We start from the raw sequence: 16,768 nt of genomic DNA on the forward strand, positions 1-16,768 counted from the left end.
AAGTGAACCTCAAAGAGCAGGGAAAGCTGGACCCAGACAGGCCAAGGAGAGAGCAGAGTGTCCTGGGAGGGAGGGGTGAGGAGGATGTTTGCTGCAAGAGTCCTGAGAACAGCCATGCACAGTGAATGGTGTGCCTGAGAGCAGCAGTGTGTGATGTGCAGGGGTCTTGAGCAGCAAGGAGCTCTTAGAGGATGTTTACAAACCTGTTCAGAAGGTGATGGTGCTTCTTGTTTATTCAGCTGCTTCTTTGCCCTGGGTTTTTTGCTCTGTTTTCCCACCAGACTGTCTGTCAGGTCTGAACCCAGACCGAAGCTCTCAGGGTCCTTGCAGAGCCTCTCATAGATCTCCAGCAAGCAGTAGGCATCTGAGGCTGCAGGGAAGAGAATGAGCCTCAGCTCATATAAGGCTCATTCAAAAGTAAACCAGAGGCTTTCCTGAGGCAAGGAAGAGCCCCCACATTTGTAAAAGTCACTGTGAACAACTGTGAAGCTGCAACTCCCTCAGATCATACCCTCAGCTCCAGGACTGACTCACTGAGCATCAGCTGAACCCACACTCACAGCGAGTCAAGGCAGCAGCTCCGAAAGACAGGCTCTGCCATCTCCATTCTAACCCAATAACCCAATGTAAACTCTAGTGTGGCTCTTCCAACCACCACCAGGTAGCTCCAGCCAGCCCCTGTTCCTCACCATTGTCCCCAAACCTGCCCACAGCTCCTTGTCACTCCTCTTGACAGGAAGGGAACTTCCCCAGGAGATGCAATATCTGAGCAGGTACTGCCCGAGCTGTTTGCAATCACCTGCCCACATTCACTGCTGCGTGCTGCTGCTCCCTGCAGTGGCAATGGGAGAACTCTCCCAGCCAGTCTGACAAGTCCCAGTGATTAACTTTTGTGAGAACTGTGTCAGCTTCAAGGATAGTCGAATTTAACAACGGGCTGGTTTGCATCAGCAGACTGTCCTTTGATGCACCCGGAAAAGATTTAGACCCAGACTTCTGACTCTGGGGTAATCAGCAATAAACTCTATGGGTCCCTCCACAGCCCTGAGTCTGTGCTGCAGTTTCTGACACCACATCTGCCCATTTCAAACCTGGCTCTAACAAGCACCTCACTGTGACAAATGAACACAGCATTTGTTTCCCAGGAAGGCTGTGAAATGAGGCAGAAGGAAGTGGACTTTCCTCCTTTCAGTTACTGAGAGGAGTTTTCACTGAGGTGATGTTTCATCAGACAAAATCTGCAAAGCACAGGAATTCCTTCATAAGGGAAATAATGAATCACTGGACAGTTTAAACTTCAACCATTAAAGTCATGTCCTCAAAAGAACAAACAAAACATGTGCTGACTCTTTTGAACAGGAACTAATCTGCAAAGCCATTTTCTTCCTCTGCTATTTAACGACTTTCCTGGGGACAGAGCAGCCAAACACAGCCTGGCCTGGGCACCTGCAGCACCCACCCAGGGCCAGACCTGCATAGAGGATCTGCTCCTCCCGGAGCGGCCGCTTCTCCCAGTTTGACAGCTGCTCTGTTTTATCCAGAGGCTTCCCCAGCACATGCTGCACCAGGAGGCTGAGTCCTTTCTCCGGCTGCCTGACCCCTCTCTGCTCATGGCTGTGCTCCGGGGACAGTCCATCGACCTTCCGGCTGTCCTTCCCCCACTGCAGCTGATGGAAACAAAAAGATAGAAACCACCTGGTTAAGGAGCAGCTCCCAAACCACCTCCAGTTCCAGCTGGTGGGGCCAGGCACAGCCCTATCACATCCATATCGTGCCTGTCATATTGAACCCCAGCCCTCAGACAAGGGCTGGGATGGCACGAGATAAAAACAGTGTTGGGTTATTTCTTTAACAAACACACTTGCTGGAGAGAAATCTCTTCCATAGCCAAGGAAGGGAAAAAAGGGCATTCTTGTATAGCCCTGCACCAGAGCAGCAGGGCTGGGATGAGGTTCCTCAGGGGTCTGCAGGGTGCTCACCATGCTGGAGGCTGCTGGGTTTTCACACAATAAAGGACCAGCAGTGGCAGTTCAGCAGTTTTCTCCTCCTAGTCCCAGTGGGAAAAGGCATTCCTGTGACACCCTGGGCAGCCCTCTCTGCAGCTGCCATTTCTCAGCTTAAACTAGGGCAATGGCTGTTGGCAGCTATGTCAGCCCCTGCAGCACTTCCCAGGTTAAGCTATCAATCCCAAAGATCTGCTTCACCTCAACCCACAGCCTCAGAAACACTCTGTGCATTTTACCCATTAAAATGGTTGTGCTGAACATTTTTGCAGACTGCTGAAAGCTCCTGTGTGCAAATTCAGAGACAGCTGTGCTTCAGCTGACCAGAAATTCCTGTGCTGAACCCACCAGCATCTCTCCTAGGAACATCAGAGTTCTGTACAAATCATTAACTCCACCATATCTGCTTCAGTAATGCATTGCCTTGGAGTAGCAGAATTTCTACAAGAACTTTCTAAGTACAACTTGTGCTGAGAAACCTTGTCCTGGCTGAATGGAGCTGGGTCTCCAAGAGCTTTTCACGGCTTTTATAACGGCTATCAAAAAGCTGACAGTATCATAAACTTTAACATTTTAGTTGATGAAAACAAAATATTTCTGTGTTCCTTTACAGAATCCCAACACCTCAAACCATCTGGAGGAAATGGTCTCTTTACTCATGCAGCCATCTCCCTGCCAATCCAGGATGCAAACAGGATTCAGGACAGTTACCAACAGCACATGCAGGAGACACCATTTCCCACATCTCCATGTGTTTATCCTTACTTGTTTGTCCACTGCAAGAAGATCCACCACACCTTGCATTTGCTTCTCTGTGTCTTTCAGAGTAGAACATGTGGCTGCAAGGCTGCTGAGGTCTCCAGACATCCCATAGCCTGGAGACAAAAAAGCTCAAATCACACAGGTAGGAAAACTGAAATCATGCTTAATGCACTGCAGCTTCTTCTAGTTCAGAGTCAAAATGCTGACAAAATATTTATAAGCATTGGTGGGAAGACTGTTCAAACAGGGAACAAGAATGGGTCGTATCTCTTGTGTTCCCAAGAGACACTCTTGCAGATCAAGGGAAAAGAGAGGTGCGTGAAAAATGCTGAGTTTAAGATCAACTTACTTAAAATCAGGGAAAGGTATTTGTTAATTTGCCTCTGAAATCCAGGTTTAGCAGCTCCTGATAAAAGCCTCCAAAAACCATGTATGGTAATTCAGAGACCTCTGGTGTCCAGCACAGCAGCTCTGGGACAGGGACAGCACATCCAGACAGCTCTGCCCACCAGAATTACCTGAGCCACTGAAGGCTGGCTGTCAGCTGGGGATTAGTACAGAGCTAGGACAATCCCAAGTCTGAGAGTGCAAGTCATATCAGGAATCCTGGATCTGATCTGAAATGGGGAGATATAAGGGCAGGGTCTTGTGTCAGATTGGAGATCAGGAAAGGTTCTTCCCCCAGAGGTGCTGGCACTGCCCAGGCTCCCCAGGGAATGGGCACGGCCCCGAGGCTGCCAGAGCTCCAGGAGCCTTTGGGCAGCACTGCCAGGGATGCCCAGGGTGGGGCTGTTGGGGGGTGTGGGAAGGGACAGGGCTTGGCTTGATAATCCTGGTGGGTCACTTTCAGCTCAAGATTTTCTGTGGTTCTCTCATCCTGTATTTCTATCACTCCCAGTTACAATAGTCACTGTGTCTTGGCCTGGCAGTGCCTGAACACTCAGGGCTACAAAAACTGGTTCCATGGCAAGTGGACTTAGGGAATGACAACGCCAAGAAAAAATGGGGTGCTGTTCACACTTTGTTCCCAAACTGTTACTTCACTAAGAGAACACAAGGTTAGGGGCAAAGATGCTTCCCTGTCACCAAAAAAAAAATCTCTGAACTACATGTTTATTGCTAATGCAGGTTTAATGTTTTGTTGTTTAATGCAGGATCTAGGAATGACGAAGATGACAAAACAGGCAGTGTGAAGTCCCGAGGTGGGGAAGAGAGAGAGGTGTTACCTAGTTTAGTGATGGTTGCATCTGAATAGAGCATCTGGATGAAATGGGGAAGCTTCTCCTTTTCCCCCTCAGTCTCAGCTTGCTCGAGGAGCTGCGGCAGGTCCAACAGGAACACCTCATCCTTCAGTGCAAGCTGCAGGAGGGCGACACGGGGCTTCCCCACCATGCCAAAGGAAGGCTTCCACTCCATGTCCACACCAACAACCTGCCCAGGCTGCAACAAAGACACTTTCTGCACCCAGAGCCTGTCTGTGCTTGAGAGGAGCCTGGAGAATCTGCCCAGGACACGAGCATTTCCTCCCCAGCACCAGCAGCTCTTTCTGCAAACTGCCACAGACACAGGGAACTCTCATAGCACCTGTGCTGCCCAGGAAAACCTTACCTGGCACAATTCCTAACACCTTCCCCAAACCAGACCAGCTTAAAGGAGCAGCTGTTCATGGCTTGGGGAGGTAGGCAGTGGATGGCAGTGGCCACATCCAACTCTGTGTCTCAGCCTGCAATGGAGTTCCAGCTCCCTGACCCTGCCAAGCCAATCCCAGGTAACACTCACCTGCAGCACCTTCTCCCAGCACTGCAGCATCTCCTCCCATGTCTGCAGAAAGTGAATATTTTCCCGTGGAATAGGAAGCTGGTAATAGTCCTTCTTCTTACTGGCCTCATAATTATCTGCTTTTGTGACCTTTTCTACCCTGAACAGAATCAGATGCAACAGTTTGAATTCATGGAAAGCCAGAAGGAAATCCTGGATTGGAGCAAGAGGGTTAAGTTTTACTCCCCTTATTTCACCCTGACCCTCTCTTTCCCCATGACACTCAGTTCTTTCCCAGAGAAAATAAACTAATCAAAAAGATCCAGCTCCACTGGACAGATCACACATTTCCGGATAGTCTCTCTCCCATAGAGACTTGAAATGGTTCATTATTTGGGAAACTATTAGTAGCCATATGTTTGGGAGGCTATGTGCCCAATTTTGCAGCAGAGCAGCTCTCCCTGCACAAACACTCTTTCCTGTGGGTTTGTGTGCATCGGGAAGTCAATATTTGTGTAAAATATTTAGTGAAGGTGTGCAGCCTCAGATCTCCAGGAATATTCTCACCTGCAGAGCTCAAGAGCCCTGTGTGGTGTGACCAGAGACAGATGATGTCATTTATATGCTGGTGCCACCTTGTTCTGTGCAGTGTGAACTCCCTCTGGGAAGCTGTGGCTGTGTTACTCAATAGGCTGGGCAGCCAGACTGTTTTATGGGGTTTCATGGCTCTGCTGACTTTATAGCAGCTACCACAGCAGGTATCATGACTGGATGAGTAAACTGCAGTACAAAGGGGTTTATTCATCCATCCCAGCTCCTCACGCAGGGCAAAGCACACCCTCACCTGCCTTCCCTCCACAACACAGGACTCCCACAGCACAGAGATGTAGTGATGGGTTTTATCTCTGGATGCACAGTCTGTGGCTCAGCCACACACTTGTAATCACCCCTTTGTGTTTTGAGGACTTATCCCTCATGGAAAAACCTCCTGGCTCCCAACTGGTGGCTGCTGTGGCTTCAGGAGGGAGGAGGAGGAGAGCAGGTCTGGCAGTGGTTTGGAGCGAGGCAGGAGCATATCCAAGACAGACAAGAGTTTCCTGTACTCCAAAAAAGCTGTGGACCTTCTGGAGAAGTGTTTTGAGGGTGATTACATCTGTGTTGTATTTCCTGAGGTGACACAGTGCTTGAACAAGTGCAGATCTGCATGAGGAGAAAGAGCAGATCCACAAAACCAGGATCCCTGAACATAAACTGTTCAAGGCCATCTTCCCAAAATCATCAGCATTAAAAAGTAATAATTAGTAAAACTCTGACAGATCTGCAATCACCTCAGTAAAATAGATGAGTATTTGCACTGTTGATCTGGCAGAGGAAGTGTAAGAACCCTCAGCAGCATGAAGGAATCTCACAGAGCTTCTGTGTACTCAGGATGAGTTTAAAATGCCCTTTTCATGGACATTTCCAGGCTTATGACAAACAAATGCAGTGTGTGCAGGGCCACAATGGGATCCAACTATATGGAGGAAGTCTCTGCAAACTTCTGTCCCCATGGACACATCATGGCAGAAAATTTTAAGCAAATATACAGTGTTTGTGTGAAAAGCAATCTGCATGGAAAAGGCATCAAACAGGAGATTTACCTGTCCTGGATGTGCAGCTTCTGAAGCTCCTCAGCCACGCGCTGAGGCAGCATCTCGGGGGGCACCCGGCAGCGCTGCGCCCAGCGCGCTGCCCCGCGCGCATCGCAGTGCCGGAGCAGCAGCTGCACCAAGTGCTCCTGGAGCCACCGGTTCTCCCCAACTGTGCTCTGCAAGGGCAGGGGGAGGGCAGACTGTCAGTGCAACTTCCATCATGGGGGTTTCTCCTCCTCCCAGGAGGCACCCTCGCTGTAAAACCCTTATTCCTTATGTCTAGTCTGAATCTCCCCTACTTTAGTTTAAAACCATCAGCTCAAGTTCTGTTGCGACAGGTCCTGCTAAAAACTCTGTCCCCATCTTTTTTATTGGCCCCCTTTAAGTACTGAAAGGTCTCCTTGGAGCCTTCTCCAGGGGAGCACCCCCAGCTCTCCCAGCCTGTCTCCAGAGCAGAGGGGCTCCAGACCATAATGCATCTTCTTGGGATGGCTTTCTTAGGATAGACATTCCCTATCTCTCCAGGGCAGATGGTGGTTTGGAGTCTCCTCCATCCTTGGAAGTATTTGCATGGATTGTTGCAATTGCCAGTCATCCCTAGGTGATTATGGATGGGATTGCCAGTCATTCATAGGGCAGGGAGGGCACATCAGCAAAGCTTTCCTGAGTGGTGTTCAGAGCCAGGAAAAGGCTGACATCACCCTCCAGCCTCCAGCCCCCAGTGCTGTTAGATGGGGGCTCCAGGACCCCCAGCACCAGGCACAGCCACGGGTGGAGCCCAGGCTGGCTGTGGTGGCACCTGCACTGGAACTCAGCTGGATGAAATGTGCAAGTCCCACATCCAGCTGGGGCGAACAATGATTGCATAAAGGAGTTCCTCCCTCTGTGTCTGTTCAAGGCCCTGTGAAGGTGAGAACTGGATCATTGCTTTGGGACAAACGCACTCTCAGGTGTCACTGTGCCCTGTGTTCACACCTGCAAACAGGGAGGGCACTTTAGGACATTCCCTGCTCCCAGCTGCTCCCTGGAGGAAGGGAAATGCCTTGGCTCACTGCAGAGCATGGGGACACCAGCACAAATTCACACTGCCTATGGTTTAAACCCAGAGCCCAGCTCTGGCAGGAACATGGCACAGTGCCCACCCTGGCAGGGGTCAGCAGCCACTTGCAAGGGGCAGCGACAGTTGATGACAGCTGGATGCACTAGAGCTCTTCTGCCTTGTCCACCTCTGGGAGGTGCAGGTGTAAGAGGAAATACAAACACACTAACACCGAGGGGCACACCAGCTTCATGGGGTGGGAGCTTCCCCACCTCCTCCCCAGCCAGCCCACACGTGCTGCAAACATCCTGGAGCCACCACAGCCACGTAGTAACTTCTCATCTCTGACCTAGTCATGGATCTGCCCTTGAAGTTAATATTGTCAAGAAAACTGCTAAAACAAGCTGAATCCCTACATGGTGGCCCAGGACCTGTAGCTCTAGGACTGGCACTACAAACAAGAATTTCAGAGGAGTAAAATGCTCAGATCTGCACTGGAAGTCTGTCCCCACCCTGCTGCCATCTGCCCTGTGTGCCCATCTGCACTGCACAAGGGCCCAGGCCTGTTCCCAGGCACCTTGCTCCCTCTGCCCAGCATGTAGGAACAGCTCCCAGCTGGGTGGGAGGCTGTGGCTGTGGGGCCTCATTCCTCACATTCCTTCAGTAACTAAAAGGTGAGAATTTGTCTTCAAAGTAGACACAGAGATCAGGAAACAAATCTGTTGATGGCCCCAAGGTAAAAAGGAAGTGAAACAGAAAGCCAAGGAGAAAAAAAGAATGACCCCCACCCAGAGGTGCAGAAGGGGGCAGAGGCTTAGTACAGATTGGAGGGATCTGGCACCCCAGGTAACAGCAGCCTGCTCACAAAAACTGCTGCCTCAGCACTCTGCCTGCACCCGGGGCCTCTGTCAAATGCCAAACCACAGCTCTTCTCACGGGTATGAGGAGGTACAGTTTTACTGCTGTTCCCAAGGGGCTGGGGGCACAGCAGGAGCCAGGGGGAGCAGGACAGGGGTCCAGCGGCTCCCCAGGGGCTCAGGTACAGGGGGGAAGGGGCAGGGCAGGAAAAGGACAGGACACATTCTCCTGCTCATGCTTCTTGCCCTCTACATTTCCCCTGGCCACGCCAGTCCTGACCTTTGTGTCTCTGTCCCCTCTTTGCCTTATGTGACTGAGCTCAGCCAAGCACTGAACACATGAAGAGGGGCTGAGTTAAACCCTCCTGCACATCTGCCAAGCCACTTCTCAGAGTCCTTTCCAAAAAGAACATATTTTCTTACTAACATTGCAGAGTAATTCCCTCTTCTTGCTCCCCCTGTGCCCATCCTATTGTCTTCCTGTCTTTTTTCTAAAACACAAACTCTTTGGTGTTGGAGCTCTCTTCAGTTCACCCGGAGTCAATTCTTAATAAATCTCATTGTGGCAGCTTTATTTCTGGAAATAATGAGGTGCAGATTTTTTTTATATTCTTTTAATGATAACAGATTTCTTCTTTCAACCACAAAAAAAAAACTCTGTAAAGAAGGTTAATCTCTCCAGAGATATCCCCTCTTGCATTCTGAAACAGAAAATAGTTTTGTTCGTCTTTTTACTGAAAAAAAGAAAAAAACCAACATTGCTCTAAAGGGGAAAGGCTTCCACCGCAACAGCTCTGCGAGAGGCAAGAATGTGGAAACTTTGGCCCCAGAGATGTGGGCACAGATGCAGAGAGCAATGTTTCACCAGGGATGACATTTCATGTGCTTCGCTGTCAGTAAATGAACATTTCTCAAGAGGAAACTGGCACGGGTGCTCTGATCAACATCAGCAACACCTCCAAGCAGGAAAAGATTCTATAGAGCATGAGGCTTGTTTACATCCCTCTTGGAATTCTAGACATATCATACATTCTTTAATCCATAGGAGCACACAGAAACCCCTGACACCAACAATAACCCATGATTAAAGCTTCCACAGTGATGGCTGCAGATTTTCTACCCGTAAATCCTGTTCTCACTGCCAAGGCTTCACAAAGCTCACACCAACCACGCAGGGCAAACTCAGCAATGTCCTGACCTTAACCCATCAACCATTTCTCCATTGGTACCAATAATTTTGAAACCAAATATCCAATATCTCCCTTAGAAATCACCCTATCCAACCCTAGATCAGTTTTATCTGTATGTGTTATGCATTTCAGTCCCAGCCAATTCTGCCCTTTGCCTCAACATCTTTTCCCAAAGAGGGACGTTATTCACACCACTGACATTGGCTATTTGCAGAGTCAGATTTTAATTTAACTTTCGAATGTCTTGGCCAATTTCCCCTGTTTTCAAGTGCTTCCAGAACCAACAAAACCCCCTCCTGCTGGTGTAGAGAAAATGTCAAGGAGAATATTTTAGAGTCAGCAATTTTAAAAGGGGGAAAAAGAAAGCCAGACTTGAAAAGGACAAACCCCTGTCAGCAGTGGAGGGCACTGACAGCACTGCTGAGTTCCCTGTGGTGTGGCAGGTACAGACACCTGTGCTGAAACATTCCTTGAACATGCCACTGTGGTACTGTCACTGCAACTTTATTGAATTTGTGCTCGAGGTTTCTGTTTCAAAGTTTCCATCATTTGTGCTGCATGGGTAGAGCATCAGATGTCACTGAAGGGAACTCCTTGAAGTGTAAGGGTGGAGCTGGTACCCTCAGAGCCAGCTCAGACCAGGGCCACAGCCTTTTCTCTAAGAGGAGGGGGATCCTCTCTTCCGGAGAGCCTACAGAGATCCTGGAATCCCAGAATGGTTTGGGTTGGAAGGGATCTTAAAGTTCCAACTCCCCTGCCATGGGCAGGAACCTTCCACTAGCCCAGGGTGCTCCAAGCCCCATCCAACCCGGCCTTAGACACTTCCAGGGATCCAGGGGCAGCCACAGCTGCTCTGGGCACCCTGTGCCAGGGCCTGCCCACCCTCACAGGGAAGGATTTCTCCCCAACTTCTAATATAACCCTGCCCTCCTTCAGCTTAAGGCCATTTCCCCATGTCTTGTCACTGCCTGTCCAGGTAAAGTCCCTCTCCCTCTTTCCCCTAAACCCCCTTCAAGTTGCAACAGGCCACAATAAGGTGTCCCTGGAGCTTCTCTTCCTTGGGCTGGACACCCACAGCCCTACCAGCCTGGCTTCAGGGCAGAGGGGCTCCAGACCATCTCTGTGCCCTTTCTGGACTCTCCAACAGGTCAATGCCTTTGTGGTGCTGAACACCCCAGAGCTGGACACTGTGCTCCACGTGGGGTCTCACAAGGACGCGGTGGAGGGAGGAAATCCTCTCCCTTGGATAAAAGAGGCCAATTTTCCCTCCAATCTGTCCTGAGCAAGGTTTCTGTGGAAGCAGCAGTCACTCGGCCACGGCCACCACCCGCAGCCAGAGGCTGAGAACGCCCTGAGAACAGGCTGCTGTCTCACCATCTGAGCTGCTCTTGGTCACAGGCACTGGGCACTCATCTGTGAACTGGGGGAGAGCAGAGGAGGCTCCATGGAGAGCCCCGCTGGCGGCCCTCGGTCCGTGCTCAGCGGTCACTGCCGCAGCCACTGCCCTGCTGGGCAGCCATTCCCACAGCAGTGCGGCCTGGGCCTGGTCCTCCCTCAGAGCTCCGGCCCTGCGGCTCCCCGGGGCACCCTCGGCTCCCTGGGGCACCCTCGGCTCCCTGGGGCACCCTCGGCTCCCCGGGGCACCCTCGGCTCCCTGGGGCACCCTCGGCTCCCCGGGGCACCCTCGGCTCCCTGGGGCACCCTCGGCTCCCTGGGGCACCCTCGGCTCCCCGGGCCACATTCAGGCCCGGGGAGGTGGTACAGGTGTCTGCCCCACCTCGCTCCTGCTTTGTGCATCTGGACACTCGGTGGCCAGGGCCCCCTGCCTCTTCCAAAAGGCAATTCAGAGGAGTCTACCTTAGGATATCACTGGCAGGGATCAAGGCAAAGGCAACTCTTACAGTCAGCTTGCCTCTGTACTGGGGCTCCTCACAGGGAGCTGATTGTTCTTGGCAACCTGGAGGAAGCTGCTGGTTTGTGGTGAGCAGCTGAACAATATTGTGTGACAGGATGCATCTGCTCCATGTTCCTGTGTGCCTCACACAACAACGGCCAAGTGGCAGCCAGAAGGGTCACACCACGCTTCTCTGGTAAAGCTCACCCCCACAGGGGCTTTACAGGTCCCTTCCAACCCAAACCATGCTGGGATTCCATGAGATGGTCACTGGGTTGGAGCATGTGGGCTGAGAGAGCAGGGCTTGTTCAGCATAGGAAACTCCTGGCTGGATGTAGGGGAATATAATCCTCTCTTCAGTTTTATTGGGGGGACCATAGACAAGATGGAGTCAGATCCTCCCAGAAATTCCAGCCAGGCCAAAAAGTAAAAAAATGGGACAATGAGAATGGCTAAGCACTGCAACGGGCCCAGGAGGGCAGTGGAACCAGGCAGGGCACGGCAACACTTTGTCCCACAAAGCTGGGCCTGCTCTGAGCAGAAGTGCAGAGATGAGCTCTCAGAGAAGAGCTAATTTCAAACTGAAATGAGGCTCTGATTGTGTGATTAGCAGTGCCCTGCATTCCCCAGGCTTCTCTCTACACAGACGGGCAGCTTCTTGCAGCAGCTGCTGCTTTCAAGTCCCAAGCACCTCCCGGGCAAAGAACACCCAAGATTTCATTTACCCAGGATACAGGATGGTCCTGATCATACTCAACAATAGTACATAGAGATCCAAATAAGTTTCCTGCACTGGGATTCTTCCCAGATTTTTGTCAGGCAGCCCCCAAGGGAAGTAATTAATTTTCAACAGATTAAGTCATCGTGTCTCCAAAATCTGCTCTGGCTGTCACAGATGTGAGCAGGTACAGAGCAGAAGGAAAGAACCAATGCAGCTTTCAGAGGCAGATCTGGAGAGAGAGTACTTTCAAAAAACACTGAGCAAGAGATTGAGACATTTCCTTCAGCACATTGTTGCACATCCTCCATGGGCCTTCAGGCAGCTCACAGAGCCACAGAACAGATTAACCTGCTGCTGGCAGCAGCTCCACAGGGCATGGACTCTTCCCTCCACAGAGATGAAAGGCTCCAAACAGGATGTTTCACTGAAGTGAATCTGGAATGATCATTCCCAGATTTCACTTCAGTAGCTTCAGCAGTGGATAGTAATGTTTCTTGGCTGGACAAAGCACAAACCCAAACAGAAATGGAGGACCATGGAATGTCCTGAGCTAGGGGAGACCCATGAGAACCAGACAGACACTCCAACAAGCCCACCCTGGGCATCTCGGGCAGCACTGTCCAAATATACCTGGAGCTCTGGCAGCCTCGGGGCTGTGTCCATTCCCTGGGGAGCCTGGGCAGTGCCAGCACCCTCTGGGGAAAGAACCTTTCCCTGATATCAACCAAAAATGTCCCAATAGATATTTAACAGGTTTAAGAGGGAAGGTGCAATACTGTACAGGGACATTGCTCCCATGTGCCCAAGGAACCATCTGGCACATAATCCCCCAGACACTTCAGGACAGGCTTCTGGATTAAGAGGGCACCATGGTACATCTGTGAGATAGCAAAGCTCATCCCGATGCTGGATCTCACTCCCCACTGACTGAAAATACTGTCCTAGAAAATCAGCTCTTACTGCCCATTTGGCCACTGCTGCTGCACAGAAGGTTTCAGGGAAGGGATCTTGTCCCATTGCTCCTATCACTGCAGACTTCAGACAGATCCCCAGAGGAAGGCAGCCTGGGGCTGTGCTGGGACCAGTCAGCAGTGCCACTTGTCTTTGGGGCCACTGATCAATTCCTGGTCTTGTTCAGCAGTGTCAGCATAGCCTGACACTGTGGGGACTTTCCCAGATCATGACCTCTTATTTTAACCCATAATTAACTCATTTTCCTCAGTTACATCCCACAGCTCCAGATATGCTGATACACAAAATCACAACTCCCCTGCAACACTTGTTATCCCCTCCACATAGCTGGTCAGGGAATGGCACAGGTGTAGCTCTGCAATAAGCTGTAGTGTCCAACAAACCCCATTAAATTAACCTTTGTTTGAAGAGAAAAGAACTGAATGACATCCATAACCCCCCCCAAATACAATTACATAGCAAATAGACTAAGGTAACTTTCCCCTACTTGCTTTTTCAGATAAAATTTCTTTTCCCTTCTCTTCTGTGTGAAGTCTATCTTGAGGGTCTGTGCTTCCTCCTGAAATCTCTTTCTCACAACCACTGCAGAGGCACCTTCTGAATTCCAACCTAACCCTGGCCCCAGAGCTGTTGAATATTATTCATCCTAGGGATCAGCAAAGCACCAAGGACTTGGTCTGAATACAGAAGGCACAGATTTTTGATATGCTTCCAGATTTCTCACACCTCGGTCCCACGATGGCAGGCTGGAGATATTTTCTGGGAGTGCTCCAGCACTTGACAAGACTGAAGATGAATGAGGATGGGGAAATTGGCCAAACTCTTTCAGAGCAGAGTACTGTGTTACTTATCACAGTAGATGCTTTGTCTAAGCCAAATGACACAGTGCATTGAAGACAAACTGGCAACCCTTATCTTCCCAGTGTATTTTGAAGTAGCATTTATCTCCCTGCCTTTTGTCATCGTGTCACACACACGCACACACACACACACACACACATACACACACACACACACACGAATGAAGTGTCACGGGGCCAATGGCAAATCCTGCTCTCCAGTTTAAGGAAGTGGAGGCTCCCATCGTGTACTGGGTGACCTGCACTGCTGCTGAGCCTCACTGACCTGAGCCTCCTTTCTCTGGGCTTTCCAGCCTCAGAAGGTTTTTACAATCTTGGCACTTCCATAAATGTTCTACAGAAGTCATCATCCCAGAACTCTACTCTCGTTTGTATCCTGGAGCACAGAAGCTTGCACAAGGAAAATACAGCTGTCTGCTAAGCTCTGGGGCTGCCTGAAGGGTGCATATACAATCTGAGCATTCCAAATTCCAGCTTAGCAGCAGCATGTGACATCAACTTGTGCTACAGGATCTGTCTGCAGGAATTCCACAGAGAGAGGAATTCCATGTGCTACCAGAGCCGGGCCCACTGTGGGGACAGGGACAGAGCCCTGCAGCTCCACGTCACTGCAGAGCTGCCAGAGCTGCAGGTGTGTGAAGGAGTGAAACCACTGCCTCTGTCCTTCTGCTGGGACCTGAACTCACAGGGTGACACCTCCTCTGCTTGGCAGGATGTGCGTGAGCTGAGGTCACTCCAATGCACTCTCGATTGGTTTGGAGCCCTGGCATTAACCCTAAAGAGCTAAACCAGTGTGCACTTAACCCACCAATAGCTCCAGTAAGTGTTCCTATATCCAGTCACATACATAATGAGAATCCATAGGCTCAATTTAGGAAAAAAGTCTCCTCTTTTCTATTTAGGAAAGCCTTCAAAGTAAATAAGCAAAAATCATGACAATGGAAATACTTGCTCAGGAGCACAAACTCTTCCCATCATTAGGGTATGGAAAAGAGAGGCGCAAGGGACAAACACAGATTATCACTGATTTCTGTTTTGCCATGCCCAAACCTCCCTGGCTCAGAGCCTAAGCAATAATCAGTATCTGTGCAAGATCTTTCCCAAAAGCAAAGCTTGGCAGTTGATTTTTCTCTACTTTAATCTCTTTTGCTACACTTTAGCTCCTGGTGGTTTTTGTTCTGAAGGAGAAATGCTTGAGAGGGTTGACTGAATGAACTCTGAAATTCACACCCTGGCAAATTGGACTGATTTCCTAAATCCATAATTACAACATTCCTCAGAGATATGCATTCTTTCAGAGTGAACAAGGGAAGATTGGTTTCCTGTTTCTTCCCATTTACATGACTTCTCTGTCAAGAGGAACTTTTTTGTTTCTAAACAATCCTCTGTTTATGTGGTTCTTTTTTTGGCAGGGAACTGGGGAACTAATCGTGCCTAAAAGTATAATACAGCCAAACTATCAATTGCCAGCAGCCTGATTATCTGTGTGCAAGGCAGCTGATTTGCACAGGCTTTAGAAGCCAATATCTATCAGTGAGCGCTCAGACAGGGACCGATGGATTACAGAGGGTTTAAATAATCTGGGATGATTATTGAATGGCTGGATCATTTTACTGCTGGCTGGGTAAGATGGGCAGAGAGGGTCTGTGTGTGTGTGTGTGAAGGCTGAAAACTTAGTGACACTGGCCAAACTGATCCCCCACACCTGTACAGCCCCAGCTCACAGCAGCTCCCTCGGCACAAGAGCCTTGTGGGGCTCCTGCCATGGAGCTGCAGGTAAGAACTGGCTCCCACCTGCAAACAGACTACATGCAGAGCCCTTGTCTGCTTTGGTTTTTATCAGTGAATCCATCCTCTCCTTCTGTGCAACCCTGGGAAGCAGGCAAGCTCCATGTCCCATCTTCCCCCCTGCCTTTCCCTATTTGGCCGTACAGGCCAGTGTCTGGGTTCTTGACAGGGCTCCCTTGGTCCTGGAGCAAAAGCAGCATGAGGATTTGCCTGTTTGAAATGAGCCTGCCCTCATTTTTACTCTGTGGAATATAAACAGGAGCTTTGGTTGTTCAGCTGGCTGAGAAGAGAAGGCTCTGGGGAGACCTTGTTGTGGCCCTTTGGTACCTGAAGGGAGCTTATGGAAAAGACAGAGTGACTTTATACAGAGGCAGTGACAGGGTGAGGTGGAACAGTTTTAAAGGAAGATTTTTATTACATATTAGACAGAAATTCTTCCCTGTGCTGCCCCTGGATCCCTGGAAGTGTCCAAGGCCAGGTTTGCCAGGGCTTGGAACAACCTGGGATAGTGGAAGGTGTCCCTGCCCATGGCAAGGGGGTTTGAACCAGATGATTTTTAAAGTCCATTCCAACTCAAACCAGTCCAGGATTCTGTGACTTTTACCCTGTATTTGCTGCAGTTTGCAGTTACTAACAGGTATCCTGGACACCCCTCCTGATACTGATACGTTCCACACATTTCTATAAGATTTTTGCATGATCATCATTCCTGTATATATATATTCCTACCCCTAGGATGCATTTCCCACTTGGCAGAACTAAACCTCCCCCAGCACACCCCAGTGGAGTTGAACAGCTTACTGATGCTGTTAACTCCTTAATCTAACCCTGACCTCTCAACCTACAGCCATAAGCCAATTAGTTCTTCTTTATACCATACCAAATCTCCTTCTGATGAAGCTGTGCAGCCAGTGAATGCCTGCTAGTGACAGAAATGTAATTACAGTGCTTAGCAGCACACTGGCCCTGGCTGGTGGCAGGGTCAGAATGTGTCTCTAACACACCAAAACAATTTAAAGGAGATTTTTCCTCCCCGGTGTGTTCTCTCCAGTCTCCTCTCTTCACTCTCTCCAGTACTTAATTAGTTTGCACATTAAGGCTGTTTGGTCATCAACTTTAAGACTGAAGTACTGAGCTTTCCAAGGATCCTTTGCCAATCTCTCCCTGAAGCAGAATCAACACCCAACTCTGTCAATCCCCAGCTGGATCCAGTAGATCCACATGTCAGTAAATGGGGGCTGATTTTCTAAAGTTATTGAACAAACACATCTTACATCACTCCAGAGAAATTTT

At 49.8% G+C, this 16,768-nt stretch overlaps 1 protein-coding gene across 13 annotated transcripts in view; it reads right to left on the minus strand.

The window, feature by feature from the left end:
- Nucleotides 1-16,768, minus strand: part of EXD3 (exonuclease 3'-5' domain containing 3) — a 253,822-nt gene that overhangs the window by 128,656 nt on the left and 108,398 nt on the right. For 11 of the 13 annotated variants that reach the window (XM_032751442.3, XM_032751447.3, XM_032751444.3 and 8 more), the window contains 6 exons: nucleotides 6,164-6,330; nucleotides 4,545-4,683; nucleotides 3,992-4,205; nucleotides 2,769-2,878; nucleotides 1,460-1,667; nucleotides 204-370 (listed from right to left, as the gene is read on the minus strand). In XM_032751442.3, the coding sequence (XP_032607333.2) occupies nucleotides 204-370; nucleotides 1,460-1,667; nucleotides 2,769-2,878; nucleotides 3,992-4,205; nucleotides 4,545-4,683; nucleotides 6,164-6,330 (1,005 nt within the window). The remainder of the gene's footprint in view (nucleotides 1-203; nucleotides 371-1,459; nucleotides 1,668-2,768; nucleotides 2,879-3,991; nucleotides 4,206-4,544; nucleotides 4,684-6,163; nucleotides 6,331-16,768) is intronic. The other 2 variants (XM_030286950.4, XM_030286957.4) reach the window with 1 other exon arrangement.

This window comes from Taeniopygia guttata, chromosome 17 (genome assembly GCF_048771995.1).
Source record: "Taeniopygia guttata chromosome 17, bTaeGut7.mat, whole genome shotgun sequence".
NCBI lineage: Eukaryota > Metazoa > Chordata > Aves > Passeriformes > Estrildidae > Taeniopygia > Taeniopygia guttata.